General features: G+C 44.4%; 1 protein-coding gene across 8 annotated transcripts; it reads left to right on the forward strand.

Annotated features, from left to right (window-relative positions):
* Window positions 1-258: 258 nt before the first annotated feature.
* On the forward strand, window positions 259-11,616 carry CDCA7 (cell division cycle associated 7). 8 transcript variants are annotated; one of them, XM_070581560.1, is made up of 10 exons: window positions 269-424; window positions 3,223-3,348; window positions 3,768-4,004; window positions 6,038-6,283; window positions 6,581-6,664; window positions 7,573-7,779; window positions 8,175-8,312; window positions 9,213-9,362; window positions 9,802-9,938; window positions 10,258-11,616. In XM_070581560.1, exons 1-10 carry the CDS (start codon window positions 404-406, stop codon window positions 10,286-10,288), a joined length of 1,377 nt encoding a protein of 458 aa, XP_070437661.1. In that variant the 5' UTR covers window positions 269-403; the 3' UTR covers window positions 10,289-11,616. The 8 variants fall into 8 exon arrangements, with proteins under 8 accessions (XP_070437668.1, XP_070437661.1, XP_070437662.1 ...); XM_070581561.1 differs by having other exon boundaries at window positions 283-424; window positions 6,581-6,658; XM_070581563.1 differs by lacking the exon at window positions 269-424 and adding an exon at window positions 647-973.
* Window positions 11,617-15,246: the final 3,630 nt, after the last annotated feature.

Genomic DNA, 15,246 nt, shown 5'->3' on the forward strand with positions numbered 1-15,246 from the left:
TGCAAATCAGCCTGCTAACCCCGGAGCAATACGAACCACTTTCGCGCCATTCGCTCAGGACCGTGCAGCCACGTAAAGAGAGGGTCTCTGGAGCCCTAAAACCGCCAGTCTTGCAAGGCGGATTTTAGGAGACTCCAAGGCGATCGCTCAGTTCAGAATATCTGGGGGGCCGGTTTCTGCCCCGGGGCCACGCGGGCCTCGCGCCCGGGCGGGCTGTTAGCACAGCTTGCAGGACCTGCGCCCCGACGCGGGAAAGCCGGCCGGGCCCCGCCCCTCGGGCCCGGGTCTGCGCGCCCCGCCCGCCGGCCGCGCGGCGCCGGCTCCTCCTGCTCGGTGGGACGCGGCGCGCGCGGCTGCTCCGCTCTCCGCGCTCCGAGCGCCGACCTGGGCGCTCGCCGCCAGCATGGACGCTCGCCGCCGGCCGGTGAGGGCTGGGCGGCCGAACCCGAGGGGCGGGCGCGGGGGTGCCGGGCGCGGGCCGACTCCCTGCAGCTCCGCCGGCGGAGTGCTGCTTATCAACTGGTGGCCGTCCTGGGCGGCGCCCGTTTAGGCGAGCCCCAGATTTTGTGCACTTGGTGTAATGCGGGGCCGGGGGCCGTGCCCGCTAGGCGTGCGCACCCGGCGCGCGGGCGGTTCGGAGATTTGAGCCGTTTGCAGGATGGCTGGCAGCGCAGGGGAGCTCGAGGCCACGTGTGCCCGAGGGGCACGTGCGCCGGGGCCGGACAGCGGCGAGGGCTGGCCGGTCCCCCATTGTGTCCACTGGCCCGAGCCCGGCGGGTGGGGCGCGGAGGGGAGCATCGCCCTCCCTGCTCTTTGGAGTTTGTTCTGCAGCCGCCCAGCCCTTTCCTGCGCGCAGCTCCGGGCGGATGGGTGGCTCGCCGCGGCTCCTCCCGCGCGCTCTGGGGGGCCCTTGGGTGCGCTCCCCACCCGCTTTGGCCCCAACCACGCCGGCCGCCGCTTCTAACCGCTGAGGGTCGGTGGGTTTGAAGTTTAAAGGTCTCGCAAACCAGTCTCTTTAGAACTTGGGTTGTGCACATCGCGGGAGGCGTCTTTAGTCCCAGTTGGTGATTAAGCGCCACTGAAGGACCTGGGGGTCCAAAATGTTCGCCGACAATTTGCTCCTTTGCCACTCCCTGCCCCACCCCCAGCCTTACTCGCAGCTGCAGGACGTTGCCCTGAAGGGAACGTTACTTTTTGCTTTAACGGAAACCGGAACGTAGAGTCTGCCCCAGGAGAGGTTAGAAGGTGGGGGCTGGGTGAAAAGGAAGAAAGTGACACGCTTAAAACAAACATCAGGGGTAAGGGACACACGTGGGGAGGCTGGGGTTCTGGGGTGCGCGAGGGCGTGGTTTCAGAGACACATCTCGTCCCGGGTGGAACTGGGCGTTGGCCTTCAGGATGAGGAAAGCCGTGTGTGGCTGTGCTTGAAATCTGCCTTGGCTGGGTTCAAAGTTGGGCCATCGTGTGACTTGAGTAATGCATTTCACGTCTCTGAGCCTCAGTTTCCCCATTTGTTAAGTGGGAATAGTTATAGCACCTTTGTGGCGAGGAATTAAACATGGTAATGTGAAAGCACAGCTAGCGCCTGGCACAAAAAAACACACCTACTAAATGACGGAATTAGTTATTACCTGCCTTCCAGAAAAGTTCGTCTCAACCGTGACCGTTTTCCTTGCTTCTTTCTATGTATCCGGCAGGCATAGGTTTGCCCGATGACTAACTCTTGGCATGTGCTGACTTGTATTTCTCTGACAGCTTCCAGGAGAATGCCTGGCTTGAGGCTATCTTGGGTCCCTGCTTGGAGGTAGATTCGTGAGTAGATGGCAATAATTCCTGCAGTAATGCAAGGCAGTGCTGTTTTAGGAGATTGCAGTCTTGGGTTCTCCTTCTGGCCCTGGGATCTTATGCAGTCTGTTTCACCTTCCTGGGTCCTTGAATTTATCTGAAAAAATGGAGAGTTTCTGAGATCCCTTTTAGTAGATAGTATCTCCACCTATTGTATCACACTTTCCTGCCTTTCTAAAAGGAGAAAAGACAAAGATGATTGAATGGAGTCTACTTAGGAGCATAGGATGGTTGGGTACCATCATCCTGAAAATAATTTTATTTGCAAGAGACGAAAGTGCATAATGTTAGGTGTAGAAAGAAGGTCAAGAGTGTTCTGTTCACCTGGCACCTCACATCCTGGAATTATTTTGTGGGACTCAAAGCAGAGCTTGCCCTTTCAAAGTTTTCAGTGTAAGGAGCCGCTTCTGCTATTCCATGGCCATATTTAAGGAGGTAAAAATACGGGAACTAATACAACATTTAAGAAACTTCATTAAATATTAAGAAATGGCAGAAACTGCTGTCTTTTTTACATGAGGTAGATGCCAATTGCGTTTTCTGATGAGCAGTGCCAGGTTGTTCAGTGTTGATGAATGAAGAAACCATTTTCATATTTACAAGTAATTTGTGCCTTATGAAAGGACTTTTAAAAACTGAAGACTTGTCCAGCGAAGGGGCCTGCAGAGAGAGCTGAATGTCAGGCCAGGCTGAGAGCACAGAGGGAGAATCGGGCATTCTCCCTGGCTTTGGAGTGCTGTTTGACCTTTAACTTGGCTCCTTGTACAAAATTTGTTCACTGGGTTGATATATTCGATTTGTAAGGACTTGTGCCGAAATCACTGGACCCCTCCTGCTTGGAAAGCCTGCCATCTTGAAGTGGCAGTGCTGCCCGGTTCTTGTAGTTTGGGGCAATTAGCATCACAGTACAGAGCCCAAAAGCTTACATAAAAAGACCTCATTAGCTTGATTTTGGCTGAGGGAGGGAAATCACTCTACCATTTTGTACTTTTGAAATGTCCTTTTATAAGTACAGTCTAATTTTTTTTAAAAGGGGCAGATTTTAGGAGCTTAGCATTAAACTCCTTGGGAGCTCAGTATCATGCATGCTAAGAGCTTGGGAGCTCTTAAAGTGGGTAGACGGGTAGCTCTACAGATGTTTGAATAAATGGATAAATACCATTACAGTTTTCCTTCAGAAGGATCCCTTTTTAGGATTTTACCTAGTTTTGAAAAAATAATTTGTAACAATTACAAATCCTGCTTTTTTTACATAGGGTACAAGAAATGGACATATCTACTCTGTGCTGTTTGAACCTACTAAACTCAGAAATGATGTCTTTAGTTGGATACTGGAGTAAGCAGCCCACTTAACAGTGTTGCCATTTCCATTTGCAGCAAAAGGATCGCAGAGCAAAGAAGAACTTCAAGAAATTCAGATATGTGAAGTTGATTTCCATGGAAACCTCGTCATCCTCTGATGACAGTTGTGACAGTTTTGCTTCTGATAATTTTGCAAACACGGTAAGTGCTGCCTGAGAATAAACAGAATTGAGTCTGCAGTGCTCAAAATGCCCCAAATGCTTTGTGCGTGATTAAAACTGCTTGCTTTTTGCCTACATTTCTATACAGCCGTTATGAAAATACAGTATGCACTGTAATTTCATTTCACTTTTTGCTGTGGTTCTAGGTAGTAATTGTTGGAGGTAGATTAGCTACTTATTCTATCCTTTTGAAATGTCGCCTAACCTAACATGCTTGATGATTTGCCATAACAACTCAGAAATCATTTGTAAACCTCTGAACCATTTTTCTTTGTAACAAAAGCTTTTCTCTTGTAGTGCACTTGTAAATGTGATTTGCTCTCTGCACGGTTTGTGGAAAATTGGTTCTTGAAAAAGGAAAAAAAAATGCACAACCACATTTATTTATTTATTTTACAGAAACCTAAATTCAGGTCAGATATCAGTGAAGAACTGGCAAATGTTTTTTATGAGGACTCTGATAATGAATCTTTCTGCGGCTTTTCAGAAAGTGAGGTGCAAGATGTGTTAGACCATTGTGGATTTTTACAGAAACCAAGGCCAGATGTCACTAACGAGCTGGCCAGTATTTTTCATGCCGACTCTGACGATGAATCATTTTGCGGTTTCTCAGAGAGTGAGATACAAGATGGAATGGTGAGTTTGTGAATTTCACCAATATCGAGAGTAAGGTACATTTAGAGGCATGACACACTTGCTTTAAAAAAAATTTTTTTCTTGTAATTTTTGTTTTAGTCGTGCCAGAAGATTTTGTTGATCTTTTTAACATTCTAAGAGTATTTCCTTCATGTTTCAAAGTAGTTTTTGCTAATGTAGTCCTACTTGTAAAGCCCGAACATTTTGTAGGCTCTGAAAATCTTGGAAACTGGTGAGATAAAATCGGCCAACCTCCAGATTTCCCTTGCCACGGAAATCCAGCCTAATCAAAGGAAGCACGTGTGGCCTTAGGATGAGCTGCGTTTGGATTTAAGTCAAAGTGCGCAGCCTGGTGCCTGGCGTAGAGCAGGCCTTTGGTAAATGTTGGTTCCCATGGTGGATCCATGCCTGCATCTGGAAAACTTGTGGGAACTCAGGTATAGCAGCTTGAGTGTGAATAATAACAATCAGGGCCCTTCCTGCTTCCACCTTTGCTCCTCGGTCGGCTTTTCTTGTGCATGCTGGCTTACCTTTAACCTCTGTCGTCCTGCACAGGCTGCTGCTGCTGCTGCTGCACCTTGGTCCCACCTTCCCTGAGCATACTGTTTAGTTCTGCAGCTATTTTCTTGTTAGCAGGCCTTTCTCATTAAAGGAAGCAGTGTGTTGCTTTACAGTGAGAGGCATGCTCCTCAGCTCACTGTGGTCTGACACTGGTCCACTGCCTGGGACCACACTTGAGTGACACAGACATAAGTGAGAGCGCCTGACCAAGGAGTGTTTTGTCACTCTCTTACTTCATGATAGTGTAGTATTTCCTCTAATAACTGATGTTGGTCTAAAGCAGTGTGTGTTGGAGTTATGGCGGGCTCGTGTGCAAATCTGGATGGGACCCCAACATTGAATAGAGAAGCCTGAATCATTTCTGGGCAGTGTTTCAGTTCTTTGTAGATGTTATTTGTTGCCATTAATAACATTAAAAGTCATAAGAATTCATAAAAGTTTTTGTCCCTTTACATTCTCTCAATTCGTGCGCACTGAAAGTACATGGAAAGTACTAAAAGCTGTGGGGATTTAAGAAAGTTTTGAATGTTAAAAAACGAGTCTTCCATTTCTGGGACTTTATGAGTAATATGTTTTCTTCTCTCTCTCGTTTTTTGTGTGTTTGTTTTTCCCCAACCATTACCACAGTCAATTTTAGAATATTTTCATTACCCCACCAAGAAACCCTGCACCCATTAATGGTCACTTTGCATTCCTTTCCCAACACCCTCAGTCCCTGACGACCACCAGTCTATTTTCTATCATTGTAGTTTTGCCTATTCTGGACATTTTGTATAAATGGCACCATATAATGTGTGGTCTTCTGTGACTGGCTTCTTTAGCTTAGCTTACTGTTTTTAAGGTTCTTCCATGTTGTGGTGGGAGCCAGTACTCCGTCCCTTTTTATTGCTGCATAGTATTCCATCGAGATGGATAGTGGTGATTGTTGACAACAGTGTGACTATGTTTAATGCCACTGAACTGTCCACTTAAAAATAGTTAAAATGGTACATTTTATGTTACGTATATTTTACCACAGTGTTTTTTAAAAAGTAGATTAGGGCATTGACATCTTTAGTAAAGTTTAATATTGCCATAAGCATCAAAACCATGTTTATGGGAGAACACATATTTGTACGTATAGGAATTCTTTTAAAATGCATAAAGATAGAAAGATCTACTGTTAAAGAAATTAAAAAGGGAGCTGGATTTTCTGCATTTAAAAAGTTAGCTCCGAACCACTGGGCTAGGGGCTGTGAAGATAACTGTGTGTCCCAGATAGGCTACATTAGTTCGGCTGCACTCAGATTGTTGTATTTGTAATTCCTGATTTTGTTACCCAGAGCTGTCAATTAAAATTGACAAAGAAAGTGTTCAATTAAAATTTATTTGCTGGAAGTGTCTTTTGTCCAGAAGGGATTTTGTAGTCGTGCGGGGGTAGCCTGTCCAACCATCAACAAGTCATTAATGACTCGATTGTTCTGATTGACTAGAGACTGCAGGCGGTGCAGTCAGACCGTGCGGGCTGCAGGACCCGCAGCCAGTGTAGACGGGCCGGGCCTCTCCGGGTGGCGATGAAATTTCCAACGCGAAACACCAGGGGGGCACCCAACAAAAGAGCAGCGCCCCCCGAACCCTCGGAGAATTCTGTGACCGATTCCAGTTCGGATTCAGAAGATGAAAATGGCATGAATTTTTTGGAGAAAAGGGCTTTAAATATAAAGCAAAACAAAGCCATGGTAGGTATCTGACTTTGAGTGTGTTAGAACTAACTCTTCCCGGCTCTTCTCTAAGCCACTTGTTGCTTGTATCTGTGTCCTAAGAATTATTTTCACCGTAGCTGTGAAGTCTTCATAACATGTGCTTTAAAATGGATTTCTTTCCCTAAACTAACTTGTCTCTTTTTTAATCTGTTAAAGTCTTGGTAAGTGTATAGGGGAAATGAGAAACTCTTTGAGATGTGCTACTGTCATTTCCAGAGGTGGTTCATTTTCAGCAGCGGTTCTGTACCCATCATTTCTGTCCTCCCTTTTCAGCTTGCAAAACTGATGTCAGAATTAGACAGCTTCCCCGGCGCGCTCCCTGGACGGCGTTCCCTCCCGGGCCCCCGTGCAGTAAGTGTAAGTGCTTGTTCGTGTGGGAGGATTTTGCGCGGGTCTAAGGTAGATTTGTTAGGATATTTTAGAATCCAGTTTCCTTATTTTGTGTGGTCTTATAGACGGACTAAGAGGAAATAGAGGACACCTCTGACAGATCTCTGGGAGTTCTTCCTTGCCTCCTGGGGCAGGTGTGGCCTCGTGTGAACTCCTGTAGTACTCAAACCCGTTTTGATTGGTTATTTTTCTCCTTCCCAAGTAGACTAAGCCTCTCAAGGGCAGGGAGTCAAGATTGTAAAGAAATTTTTTCTGTATTCCCAGCATTAGCACATTCCTCCCACATGGTAGATGGATGCCATGGAATCGATGTTTTTAAAATCTGAGAATGAGAAAAAAGAAGGAAAAAACAATTTTCTTAACCAAGTCATGGCCTAATATATGTGATTATGTTCTGAGGAACTAAGCTGGTGCCACTCAGGGGAATGTGGTGTGTCTGCTGTGGTTACAAAAGATAAGACTTCCTTTCCCCACCTCTCCCTGAGAAGAAAGGGAAAAAGCACACAAGGAATGGAAGAAGGAAAACCATACATACATTTCTCTCTTGTGCAATATAGAAACAGTGAGTATGTTTCAGGGCCCAAGAGATGTCGTGGAAAAGCTTTCTTTGGAAAACGAGATCCATTCTTGCGCCTTTATTAAGTAGAAAAGCGAGTAGATCATCTCTCATTTGAGAGAAACCAGGCTAGATGTTACAAAAGCAGAATTACAATGGCTGTATTGTTTTTGGGCTCATTTTTGATGCATTATAGAAAGGACAAAGAAAATGAGAAAATGGAGCTGTCCTTTTACTTAAATGAAAACATACTTAAGGAGGAGGTGCCACTTCTCTTTGTTCTGGAATAAATGAATTCCGTCCTGTGTGTTTTGTTTAGCAATCAAAGACACCCCGAAGGCGTACGTTCCCAGGTGTTGCTTGCAGAAGAAACCCTGAGCGGAGAGCGCGTCCTCTTACCAGGTCGAGGTCCCGGATCCTTGGGTCCCTTAGTGCTCTACCCACAGAGGAGGAGGAGGAGGAGGAGGAGGAGGATGATAAGTACATGCTGGTGAGGAAGAGGAAGGCCGTGGATGGCTACATGAACGTGAGTGCTCCGCATTTGTGCCTGCTCTTCTGTTTTTCCTCTTCTGTAGGCCCAGCATCATGCACACAGCACAGGTACACACATAGCCTCCACACCAGATGATCCGTATTAAATGTTGTTGTCAAACCATTCAGAATGTGAATGTCACATAAACTTATTTGATGATCTTTTTGGAGTAGGTGAGAGAGTGTTTTCTTCAGCTTTTATTAACTGTAGGAATCATCTCCATAATGTCATCCTATTGTCCTTAGTAGACTTATGACTTGCCCCCTCTCCATAAGCTCTAAGAAGGGTTTCCAGGTCGAATTCTCTGTGCAGGAATTACAGTCAACTATCTGAGATTCAGAGCTGGGGAGAGCCAGTAAGGACACTGTTCCATGCTTCTTCTTGTGCAGGGAGATGACGTGCCCCGAGGTCGCCGCCCCGGGTCCATGACCCTCCCACACGTAATTCGACCCGTGGAGGAAATCACAGAGGAAGACTTGGAGAACATCTGCAACAACTCTCGAGAGAAGATATACAACCGTTCATTGGTGAGAGCCTCTGAATTAGGTCCAAAAATGCAAACATCCGTGAGAGAGGAAGGATAGCTTCCGTTCGAGTTTTGCTGATGTTCTAAAGATCCTAACGTGTGGGATGTGTGCCTGTGTGTTTTGTTCATATAAGAGAAGAGTCTTGAAGCATCCTTGGATTTAGCCCTCTTGGTAAATCTTCAGTAGCGTTACATCTTTTCTCTTAATGTAGAAATTGATTCATTCAACCTGTATTTACTATGTATCGATTACGTGTGTCTACATAGATAGGTGCTAGCGATATGGTGGTGTGCTCAAGCCAAAAAAGGATGTGGGCAGGGGTTTTTTTGCATGATGAGGTCTTGTCTTAAAGAAAAGTAGTTTTCATAATACAGTCATCTCTTGGTACTCGGTATGCATGGTGCATTGGCGCTAGGACACTCCCCCCGTACCAAAATCCACGGATGCTCAAGTCCCATATATAAAATGGCATAGTGTTTGCATATAACCTGCGAACATCTTCCCATACACTTTAAGTCATCTCTAGGTTATTTATAATACTTAATACAATGTAAATGCTCTGTAAATAGTTGTGATACTGTGTTGTTTAGGGAATAATGACAAGAAAAAGAAGTCTGTACATATTCAGTTACAGACACATTGTAAGCCTTTCGATCCTCGTTCCGTTGAACCTGTGGATGGAGAAGCTACAGATATGAGGGCTGACTGCATTAATATTTGAATGAAACCGCCATCCTTGTAGATACTTTGCATGCCCTGGCAAATAGTTGTGTATGTAGATGTGAAATAGGATTCAGAGACAAAATGTCAGACCTTCCACACAAAGAAGGACATTCTTTACACCATTTTTCTCTACAAAAAGCGGTGATTTTTTTCTTCTTATTTACCTGTTATTCGTAGGGATCTACTTGTCATCAATGCCGCCAGAAAACTATTGATACCAAAACAAACTGCAGAAACCCAGAGTGCTGGGGCGTTCGAGGTCAATTCTGCGGTCCCTGCCTTCGAAACCGTTATGGTGAAGAGGTCAAGGAAGCTCTGCTGGATCCAGTAGGTGCCTTAAGGGATGGTCCTATGGGCTTGAAGGTCAGCTGCCAGCTAACAGGGCCAGAAAGAAGGCATCAGGGAAAGGACTGAGCCCTCAGTGTTGTGGGAGCATTCCTTTCAGGGGACGCAGGTGAATTCGTTGTGTTGGTGCTGGGAGGGTGTGAGCCACTTCCAGAGGGCTTGGGACCGGCCGTTCAGGGGAAGCTGATTCTCCATTTACCCCTGGTAGTTGCTGTGTAACTCCTGCTGGATTTCCTAGGGAACATTTGGCATGACTAATGGATATTAACCATGTTAAGGTTTTTTTTTTTTTTAATCCATGAAAAGATAAAAGAGTTAAATGCAATTGATAATACCCACTTTAGAGGTTAAATAGGAGTAGATAAGTAAGGGGGGAAAGTAAGATTTGATTTAATCGTACCTTTTCACAATTCTCCTTCAGAACTGGCATTGCCCACCTTGTCGTGGAATCTGCAACTGCAGTTTCTGTCGGCAGCGAGACGGGCGGTGTGCAACCGGGGTCCTTGTGTATTTAGCCAAATACCATGGCTTTGGGAATGTGCATGCTTACTTGAAAAGGTAATGGCTGGTTTATTTTCTCTTTTTCACACCCAAATCTTACATTCATTTATGTGTCTTAATAAAAAGACGATGTGTGGTCTTTATCTTGGGGCTGGGGTGCAGGTATTGACTGGAAAGGGGCACATTGGGAGTCTTTTGGAGTGTTGGAAACATTTTATATCTTTATCTGGATGGCAGTGACCTGAGTGCATGTGTGTGGATAAAAGTTCAAGTTTTACACTTTGAAATGTGTGCACTCGACCATACGTATAAATCAATAATAACATTTTTCTTGGGTTGAAAACTATATCGTGACGTGTTTCCTTGTCTTTTTCAGTCTGAAACAGGAGTTTGAAATGCAAGCATGATATCTGGAAGATCCACTACCTGCCTTCCACTGCGCATATCTTCCTTGTTAATGTTTTCAATTTTGTCATGCGATTGAAACCCAAGTTAACAATTTTGATGATCAGTCTTTTTTATAGGAAACTCAAATCAAGTTAATCTCACTAGATGTCCTAGTGTTTCTGAGTATCACAGAGGTATATTGCTAGCTCTACTTTGCCCTCTTGCAATTTCTCCTTTGCTTTCCCCCACCCCTCACCCCATACCACCCGCCTCTCTCTATTTCCAGTGGTCTCTCCCACCATTTAGTTTCTGGATTCTTCTTACATGACAATTTTATGAACACATGTTTGATTTAATTGGTGTTGAAATAGCCCTGGAATCCACCCATAAAACCAAGCACTTAGGTAGAAACACAGTTATTGGTGTTAACTAACTACATCTATTGAATTCCAGACAACAGCCCTAACTAGTTTACACAAAAACGAGTGTGGTTTAATGTTCATACTAGTTGACATGTTTTTTTTTTTAAAGAATCAAGGCACAAAAGTCTTAAAACCATGTGGAAAAATTAGGTAACTGTTGGAAAGTGGAGTCTCTTACTTTAGATGCCTCTCCTGAGAATATTCCATGTTTTATGCTTATAATATTTGTCACAGTTGAGACTTAGGTGCTGCTATTTACTTCCACCATGAGATTACGCGTGGCATGTGGCACACACAGTCAGGACCACGAGGGTTGTGGGCAGTGCTGGACTTGAAATCATTGTATAGAAAAGACATCTTGGGGAATTAGGATGATGAGGCTTCACCTTCCTAGGGGAAGAGAAGAGGCTGATTTGAGTTCATGGCGTAAGACCTCAGTATCATGGTAGTTTGCCAAGTTTATTTCAGTTGACCATGTAAAGTTTTTCAAATTCTTGATCATTTTGCATGGAAAATTGATAGTAATTCCAGCCTACAATTTGCAGTGTTTGCTTTCTTGAAGAAATTAGAAGCTAGGCGCAGGGTTCGTGTTCAGGTTTTAAGCACTTTTAGAACAATGAGAAGTGCCTTTTTGGAGATGGGTGACCTTCGGCAGTTTGTTAACTTGACGTCTCTGCCAGCTGAGTTTCTGGGCAGATTTCCTGTGTTGTCTCCCCTCCTCTCTTTTTTGCATTAATCAATCGTGTGGTAGAGGTGGACTCTGAGTGCCTGTGTGTCTCTTTTGCTTTGCATGTGCACCCTGTTGGCTGTGCCTGTTCTGGGTTTGATGCATAATTGGACCTTGAATCAATAAATGTAAATAGAGCTTTTGATCTGTAATGCTTTTATACAAAGTTTTTTATTTTAATAATAAAACGTTTCTTCTAGCTTGTGTGCCTTTTTTTTTTGTCTTTACTACTCAATCTTACTGCCCTGAATCCTAATTTGTTTTCTCATATTTAAACAGAAGACCATTTCTCCCTTTTCTGGAGTCTCCGTTTTGGCTCAAGTTTCTGGAGGTCAAGGGTGAGCTCTTGTGAACAAGGCCTGGCTTGGTGATAGGACTAATAGCTGTGGTCAGAAAATCAGCTAAGGGGCCGGCCCTGGGGCCGAGTGGTTAAGTTTGCACGCTCCGATTCGGGGACCCAGGGTTTTGCCGCTTTGGATCCTGGGCGCAGACATGGCACCGCTCATCAAGCGATGCTGAGGCGGCGTCCCACATGCCACTAGAAGGACCCACAACTAAAACAAATACACATCTATACACTGGGGGGATTTGCAGAGAAAAAGCAGAAAAAAAAAAAGATTGGCAACACTCGTTAGCTCAGGTGCCAATCTTTAAAAAACAAAGAAAATCAGCTAAGATGGCTCCATCGCCAGACAGACAGTGATATGGGCCCAGGAACTTTTACAGTGTTGTTTTCTTCTCCTTTAACATTTGCCAACCCAAGAAATAACAGCAATTTCACAATACCTGGCTTGCTTTTATCAGCCGTTTGAATACTTATTAAAGGCACAATGTGCCTTGAGGCCTGTTCTGGGATTTGAGAGAATCAAAATACAAAAAGGGCAAAGTTTAAAAGCTCTCAACCCAATTCTTTAGACCAAAGTCGGCAAACTACAGCCTGTGGGTCAGATCCTACTACGGCCTATATTCATATGGCTCGTGAACTAAGTATATTTTTTTACATTTTTACAGGGTTGTAAAAAAACGCATGTGACAGTATGGCCCACAAAGCCTAAAATGTCTACAATCTGGCACTTCACAGAAAGTTTGTTTGCTCTAGACTTATATGAGAAACTACGTTTAGCCCATACAAATTCACGTGGGGAGAAAATGAAGCTAAATGAAGTCGTACAACTAGTATTCTGTATAGATCTGAAAGAAACAGGTATTTCTTTCATAAACTCTTAGAATCTTAAGAACCCAAATGTCATTCAACCCTTTTAGGTGTGTAATTGGGAAGCTTAAGCTTTTAGAGTTAATCAAAATTGGTGGTTTGGAACATTTCTGGTGTTACCATGTTTTAATATTATGAAGTGGAACTAATGTGGTTTTCATGAAAAACATTGACCAGTAACAGTTGATTCTGAGGTCTTACCCTTAAAGGATTTACAATCTAGTGGAGGAACTGAGACAAAAACCTAGAAATAACGTCCTGAGTAGGAATGAAGAGAGGACAAGTAGCTGGCACTTCTCGTTCCTGGACATTTTCTGGCATTGATGGGCCCGTGAATGTTGTATGGCTGCCATCTTATGAGAAGGAAACATCAGTTGCTAAGCCTCAGCCTTCACTTTGTGGGAGCCCTGTCCTTTCTCCCACACACCCCACTGCCAAGTCCACACACCATCCTTAACGTTGAGAGAACTTGGGTTTTGACGATTAGACGTGAAAAGTATCGTGGCAGTCATGGTACAGGAATTATTTTTGTCTCTCCAGCCTGGGTTCCTTGAGGTGGAGATGGTATCCACCTTTAACTCCACCTACTAAGGGGCTGATAAATGAAATAGAAACTAGACTTGGCTTCAGTAGTTTCATAATGAGGAGAGGCAAAGGCGCTCGTTAGAGAGTGCTGCAGGAGGGGTCTACTTGTGTTTTATTTTGCTTTCAGAAGAAAAAGTGAGAGGGAGCTCCTGATAGCTCAAGGTCAGGTAGAAAATTGAGTTATTTGCATACCAGGGGGATGGAGTATGAGATCGGTGCTTGGAGCCGGCCGGAGAGTATTAAATTCTGAGAAGAAGGTGATAGCAAGTCCTGAGGGGAATGAAAGATGAGCAAATGTTATTTTATGTTAATGCTAACCATACATTTGTGGGGTAGTATCTCTAGGATGAGGAAGTAAATCCAGCCAAGTTGAGAAAAATGCCCGATGACACATAGCTAAGGGGGCAGAGCTAGACTGGAATATTCTAGGGAGAACCCTTTTTTTTTTTTAAACTAAAGCTGAGCTTGCCTGTCTTAGGACTCAGAAAGGTACAAGAGGGAGCTGTTAATCAGGTCCTGTCAGTGAGAACAAGGGCATCTTGCGTGTGGGACAAGTCTGCTTGACATGGTTTATATGGAAACCCTGTTGAGTAGGGAGACAGGCGGGGCTGGGTGGGGTGAGGGCTTGTGTGGTCAGGAGAGATGGAGGGTAGTAGGAAGCCCAGTAGGAAGCCCGGGTTTGGGACCATTCAGCACAGATGCTGGAAACCCTGAGGCTTTTAGCTTCAAGGCATTGACGTCCTGTGGGTAGGAGAAGACTCTCCAACTACAAGATTGGGGAAGGAGCTGAGGAGGAGGGCAAGAACTTCAGAGGCGGTGTCGCTAGGAGACAATGGAGGATGGACTAAAGCTTGGAGCCGCGGTAAGGGAGCTGGGGATCTTTGCTTGGGAATGTGTAAGGAATTGGTCTTGTGGTTGGAGAGAAATTGGCATGGCATTTATGTTATAATACCCAGGTGATGAAAGACTTGCTGGAGGAAAAGAGCGAGAAGCAAAGAAAACACCACTCAAGGCTAAAAGTCACTAACATTTTGGTTTTTTCAATCTCCCTTGCATTTTGTTTGATATGGTAGCATTTATCCCTGAAATACAACTTCTTTAGCATTAAGAATGTCAAAATATCTTAAATGGCTTTACAGTATTTGTTTATATGGATGGCCCTTATTAAACAATTTCCAGTCTTGGGGTATCTGGATTGTTAACAACCTTTTGCTATTATGAGCAATGCTGTAATTAGATTGTTATGCCTAAATCTTGGGTTAAAATAGATTTCTAGAAACTGCAGCAATTCTTAATTACAGGCATGGAGGAAGGTAGGAGATTGGGAATTTTGGAGAGCGTGGGGCTGCTCTGTAGACCTAAGCTGCCCAGAGTTCTGGTGAACTTAGGTGCAGCCCAACAATGGGGGAGAGGAGGTGAGCTGCTTGACTAGACACCAAAATGAGAGGCATGGCTCACTACAGGTGAACTCAGCCTGTAGGATTGCAAATGTGCATAGCTGGTCAAATAAGTTAAAAATACATTGTTTTATGTAATCCTGTGCCTTGGATTTAAGGAATTTTGTTGGAAGTGTTGTCAGATGAAAGTACCCGCTGATAATGCATGATTGCAACAACCCAACATTAAAAATATTTGCCAAAAGTGGGAAACTAGAGTTAGTAAGCACCTCCTAGGTGCCAGGCACAGTGCTCAGTGCAGTATGTATCTTGGCTATTCATAGCAGGTATTTTAGAATTTAACAGATTCAACGAGGTTAAGTAACTTATGAAGACGCAAGAGCCATGCATGCTTTCCTGGCCTGGGAAGAGATGTTCGAACCAGTCTTCTGAGGACTTCTGATAGACCTGGCTACATACCCCGATCATAATACATAATACCTCCCCCCATAGGTATATGTTTTAGTTTTTCCCCTCATAAGACCATGACGTCCTTCAGAGCAAAATCGTTCCTGATCCAAATACCCTTATCATGTAGTAGGTACTCAACAAATATTTATTAAATATTTATCAAAGGATGAGTGTCATGGGCAGG

The sequence above is a fragment of the Equus przewalskii genome, chromosome 17, assembly GCF_037783145.1.
Source record: "Equus przewalskii isolate Varuska chromosome 17, EquPr2, whole genome shotgun sequence".
Lineage (NCBI taxonomy): Eukaryota > Metazoa > Chordata > Mammalia > Perissodactyla > Equidae > Equus > Equus przewalskii.